The sequence below is a fragment of the Convolutriloba macropyga genome, chromosome 9 (genome assembly GCF_964194025.1).
Source record: "Convolutriloba macropyga chromosome 9, txConMacr16.3, whole genome shotgun sequence".
Classification (NCBI taxonomy): Eukaryota; Metazoa; Xenacoelomorpha; order Acoela; family Convolutidae; genus Convolutriloba; species Convolutriloba macropyga.
In genome coordinates this window covers 50779402-50785540 of record NC_134476.1, presented here as the reverse complement: position 1 = coordinate 50785540, position 6139 = coordinate 50779402, and the positions used below count along the sequence as shown (strand labels likewise).

At 37.0% G+C, this 6139-nt stretch overlaps 1 protein-coding gene across 1 annotated transcript in view; it reads right to left on the bottom strand.

The window, feature by feature from the left end:
- Window positions 1–233: 233 nt before the first annotated feature.
- LOC142345827 (uncharacterized) overlaps window positions 234–6139 on the bottom strand; it is a 49192-nt gene continuing 43286 nt past the window's right edge. Inside the window, exons 9-11 of the mRNA XM_075398228.1 lie at window positions 4429–4808; window positions 3953–4279; window positions 234–1582 (exon numbers count right to left, since the gene is read on the bottom strand). Coding sequence (XP_075254343.1) covers window positions 616–1582; window positions 3953–4279; window positions 4429–4808 — 1674 coding nt within the window. The 3' untranslated portion in view covers window positions 234–615. The remainder of the gene's footprint in view (window positions 1583–3952; window positions 4280–4428; window positions 4809–6139) is intronic.

Below are 6139 nucleotides of genomic sequence, written 5' to 3'. Positions count from 1 at the left end.
CGGGGGTAAACGGGCCGGGGAGTAAAGGGGTTAGGGGGAGGGGATGAGGGATTGGGTGACCTGAGAAATTGCAAATACTTGATCTCAATTTAGTCCAAAAGCGCTTTCTGATCTTTTAAACTTTATGATTAAATTGTGCTAGATTATTGTTACCTTGGGTTTTGCTTTGGTTTCATAAATAGTTCCCTAGCTGATTACGTATATTTAAAAATCACAAGGAGCCAAAAATTGCTTTTGATGAGTTTTCAAAGCATGTTTTAGTCCGGCCATGCAACTAAAACCAATTGGTTAGTCAACTCTCACACACAAAAAAAAACAATTTTTTGGCTGCTGAAAAAAATCAATCTGAAAATCTCCTTTAATTGACTTTTGAAGCGCTTCTGAGATTTCGATGGAGTGACAAAAATAAGACCACCACAATATGATAAAACTTCTTAAATGCTTACTTTCGAAACTTCACAGATCTGAACATTTAGTTGTTGAGGGGTAAACGCTGCTAAGAATAAACAACTAGCTGAACTTGATTTTGTATAAGTTTGAAGTTTAAGGCACGTTTATGAGGTGAAATAGACTTTGTACAGTCGTTTAGTTTTCATGATTTTTTTTCAGGACTGTTCAACGTCTCCATGTAGAGAAGTCTCTTGAATCAGAACCAGGTCCACTTGATAATTTCAAAGCATGTTGAATAACGTGATGAAGTTCTTCAGTTGATTCGTCGTCTGAAGTGATCGCAGTCTCTCTATCTTTTCCAGATTGGTTGTAATTGACCGAGCGTCTTAAAGTTGACGACGTTGTCGTTCCTGGATATCCGGATCCTGATGTTAAAAAATTTGATGATGTGGAATTCAACTTTGAATTCCTAGTTGTATCCAGACCATAATTTTGGCTTGTTCCGTAACTGTGGATCCCTGTGGATATTTGAGATCCGGAACCTCTTCTGAGGTCATCTTGGGAACCTTCATCAGTTGCGCTTTCATCCGGCTGCATTGCTGCTCGTCTGAAACTCGTTCTTCGAGACAGAGGTCGACGTTCGTGGTAATCACCCACACTATACTTCCGTTCTCGACTGGTTTTTGGGACGTCCGAGCTCGAGTAGTAATCCGATTCGTCATCTGAAAAGCTGGTCGAACTTTTCGGGTTTAAAATTTCTTGTCTGTTGTTCACAATTGATGACCTTCGACTGGTACTTAGACCTGTCTGGGTTAAGTTTAAATTTGATAATTTAGAAGTCGAATCGCGAGATGGGTTTCGTTGACTTCTGATTGAAGGTGAATTGACTTTGGATGCTTGAATCTGCTCCAAACTGTATAAGCTTGACCGTCTGCGAACTGTTGATATAGTTGCGGAAGCACTTTCGGTAGAAAAGGGTAAGGCACTGCTGATGCTTGAGTTTGAACTCCCCTGACCTTGGAAGCCGGGAACTGTTTTCTGCCTAGAGAATGAACTTCGCCTTGATGATGATACGGAGCGTTGACTACTGTGATGACTTGAAGTTGCAGTTGGGGCGCTTGATCCAACATTGCCTTGGAGTTTGCTGTCCAAAGCAGCTATCACACTTGATAGAGATCCTCTTCTTTCTGACCTGCTCAAAAAACTCCGTTGAAACCATTCTCTAAAGCACTCGACTAAGATAGTTTATTTGTTCATTGAAAACCTTTAAAAATTATCAAACATAGTCGACAGATTGCCGGAATAGCTGCGAAATAGATTTGCGTGCCTTATAATAGAAACAGATAAAGATATAATTTGAAAAAGTTATCGACGCCGCTCAAAAAACTATGTAAAAAACATTCAGCGATAAATTAATAAAGCTTGTTAAAATTCATTGCTCAGAAACCTTTTCATTAGGGACCTTTTTTACACATATGAGTTCCTTTGACCTTAAACTAACTCAAATTAAACTTAAGTTTTAAAGTGCAAAAGTCATTTTATTGAAAGAGATAAGTCGCGTATGATCAAAACCTAATCACAAAAATTAGCTAAAAACGTTGGCTAAAGAGAGTAGGAAATGACCTCCAACGCGCAAATGCCGTTAGTGAGAGGAAGGAGTTATTCAGAAAAATTGACCTTTTACATTTGTTCACACAGCAAAGCTGAAAAGGTCAATTTTTCTGAATAACTCCTTCCTCTCACTAACGGCATTTGCGCGTTGGAGGTCATTTCCTACTCTTTTTAGCCAACGTTTTTAGCTAATTTTTGTGATTGCGTTTTGCTGTGTGAACAAATGTAAAACGAAAAAGAGAGTAAGACGACAAAATAAAAAACTTAGGCAGAAAAATTACGGAAGCGACTTGAAGCCTCGAAACTTCAAACGAACCCGTAATTGCAGCTGAAACCGTTTTCTTATAATATTAACTCTTCAACTCACCAAACTCGATAAAAAAAGGTAAATTTTACACTAGTGTGACCAAAATTTGAGCATTGACATCATTGGAGCAAGTTAAGGTAAAACCCTTTAGGACATCACTCAGCAACAATACGAAAAACTTAACAGATTTAAAGAACAGCACATGATTCTGAAAGAAAAAATTAGAAAGCTTGAAAACGATTAATTTCATTTTATTAAAGCCACTTGATAACAATGAAAAATGGATACTCACATACTGATAGGCTCAAAAAAGAGACAGGCCCAAAAATTGTTTTAAATCGAAAACCAAAGCCCGAAAAATATTTGTGGAAAGTAATAATCAGTCACCATTTTTGAACAGAATTCCAGCAAAATCTCAGTGTTGCGTTATATCATGAGAATTCAATTGCAAACAAAAAAATAACAAAACAGATCAAATAAATTAAATTTAAGGTCTTAGTAGGATGAATGGAGCATACAAGAATGTGAAGAATATGGACCCATTGTACACAAAAACATTTCAAAAATCAAATTGAAAAAATGGAGTAGAAAAACAAATACGTTTAATTATTTAGCATTAGAGGCTTAGAAAAAACAAATAGCCACTCTCCTATATCGATGAAAGTAGTAAAAGCGAGTTTGAACCAACTGAAAGATTCGAATCTTTATAAAACATGGCGAAAAAGTCAAAAAATTTTTTGAAAATTGCTTTTATGAAAAAAATTGGAGAAAATTTTAAAGACTTAACGGCAAAAAAATTAATTATTACCAAAAGTGAAGAAAAAAAGTTTCAGTACGTGCTCAAAAGATTTTTCCTATGAATGGAAACCAAAATGAAAACAAAAAACTGAGAAAAATTGGACCAGGTTAGTAAATTCGGATTAGCATTTGTACAATTTTATAGAAACAAAAATACTTCACTTTACAAAGGCATTCAATGCGTGAATTATCAAAAAGAAGTTGCCATATGCACTGATTTCCAGAAAAAAATTGGTTTAGAGATCTACTAAAAAAAACTGCTGTATCAACTTTAGAGGGTTACACATTAATACAGCATTGAGTAAAATCTAATTTCATTAAAAAAAACTGGATTATCAACAAAAAACTGGGCATATCGGGCAAAAAACGGCTAAAATTGGTTTTCTCTATGCGCCATTCTGTCAAAAATCACTTTTCAAAGTCAAAAAGTCATTCACTGAACGCAGCGCTTGATCAAAGAACCTCTCTCGCTGAGAAAAATTAGTTCACACGCAATTTTACTCGCTTTCGCTTTTAGGTCAAAACGCCGTCTGAACGATTAGTACTTCCGGTAAAAAAACCTCAAGAAAACCAATACTCCTCTTTGGGTTGTAAAAAAACCACGACCACCGCAATGTAGCTCCGCTCAGCTTACAGCTTCGCAGCTATAATAAAAGATGGAAATAATCATTACTGCACTGACGAATTTATTTAAAAGGCTCATTTTTGAAAGCAAAATCATAAAAAAATTCTGAAATATGTATTTGTATCCAAAACTAACGACGTCTTGCAATCCTTACAATGGTAAAAATAATTTGAGAAAATTGCATCTCAAAAGTCTTATCAGCAGAGATTGTGAATGCATACCTTCCTGATGACATTGTTGTAGTGTTACTTGACTTGCGACTGGATCCCGTAACTCCTGACTGGGATTCCCCAGATGTTGACAAGGATCCATACAAGGTCTGAGAACCCTCAGGAGTGTCACCTGACAATGTCATCATCACATTCCTGTTCCCTCTAGAATGGCGTCTCTGAGAGGCGGTCATGCCCGGAGCAGAAATCCCGGTAATTGATGACGTTGCGGATCCCATCGATGTCCCCCCTCCGAGGAGATTCGATGTCCGCAGGAGTCCCTCGCCCCTCGAAGCCACACTTCCCTCCACAGGGTGACCAATTTGCAAATGAGCGGACCTAAAAAATTTAATTTACTGATCTAACAATACTTTCCAGCTTCATTGCACCCACCCAAAAGGCGTTCGAGATGAGTGTCTAGCCAGTTTGAACTGAGCTGTCAATGTTGACTAATTTAATTACTGAAATATGCTAAAATTAAAACCCACCTTGACAAACTGTTGGTTGTACTGCCTCCGTTGGTTGTGCCCATATGAGAAGCAGTAGCACCCCGTGGTGACTTGGTCTGGTCTTGTTCCTCCTCCTCTTCCAACACACACCCTGAGTCATTGCCCTCGTACTTGTGCTTGTTGCTACCCCCACCCACACCCCCACTACTACTACCACCACCCACAGCACTGGTAGAGTTACTGTAACCATTATTACCCCCGGTTGTTCCAGAAGCTGTATTGATGTGATGGTTGAGGTGATGGTGGTGGTGGTGGGTTCTCCTCTTTACAATGCCCTGCTTGTTCAAAAAGTCACTGTCTGGCTCCATAACACGCAAACCGCTCTCCGGGTGAGGTCTGGCGTTGCCCAGAATTGATACCTAACATCACTTTTGGTTCAGATTATTTCAGCTTTTTTATTCTCGCGCTCTGTTAGATAAAAATTTCAACTAGTTTTCACTTGTTTAGATGTCTCATAATGAGCAAACCTTTCATAATGTAGCCATTCGTTAAGCAATTGTTCAGCCAAATTCACTACAAAAAATATGTTTGGATGTACATAGGACGTGTCTTTACGGTATCGTGGCTTGGACTTGGAAAGAATTTTTCACAAAAAAGAAAACCGATAGAAAATATTTCATAAACTCAGAGCAGACTTTTTTTGAGACCCACAAAAACATATGAAAAATCTGCATTGTTTCTGAACTATCATTAAATCTGAATTTCACTAGGTGCAACGCATACCAGTTTTTTACAATATCGACATGGGCACAATTTTCCGACCCCGCTGAATCACAATCTTGCGTCAATTATCTACCAATTGAAGCAGAGTTAAACTGCCTTCAAAACAATTCAGGATTTGTTTTTTAAACTTTCCTAGATTTATAAAAAAAAAGTCAGACGTCTATACAAAACCAGTACACGCGAACAAACGAAACGACAGACATGGAACCTTTAATGCAAGTTCTTATGTAAAAAAAAACAATTTTTCCAAGTGAACAATTAATTTTACTAAAAGAGACGATATTAAGACTTCTAAGTGAGTGCAGAAGCTACAAAAATGGACGTCTGCACTTATTTGAAAAAGTCCTCAATAAGAAGCCAAATTCTTAAAAACTTGTGATGTCAACAGTTGAGAAATCAAACACAACCTCAAAATAATTTCAAAAATTTAAAACAACTAAACACATGTGCGCGGGTTTGCGCATGAAGCAGCAAGGATACATTGTTTTTGAGGTTAAAAAAGGAATCGACTAAAAATTATAGAAGGAAAAAGTTTCCAATTTTTGTTCTTTGAGAACTTTAAGAAATGGGATTGAATGGCCAGAAAACAAAACACAAAAAAACACTTCGAACACTAAAATCGCTTTTCTAAGAAACTTAGAACAATCATAAGCTGTGCACGCCAGCCATTGATAGGTTTCGTTCATAATATTAATGCAACCAAGGCGGTTTATCATTACTGCGACTCCAACAAACCTAGACAATGCTCTAGAACAAAACTAAAACATCTGAAATGAAAGCACAGTTTGTAACAAAAATTTCAAAAAAACAAATAGTTTCAAAGTAATCAAATCCACAAACTACCAAAAACAACAGTATGTAAAACTTTTCCTTTATTAAAACTCCAACGAAACTTCGTATTGTGAAAAATAAAAGAAATCATTAATTTCCCAGACCAAATCAGATGCAACTTTACACCATTAAAACA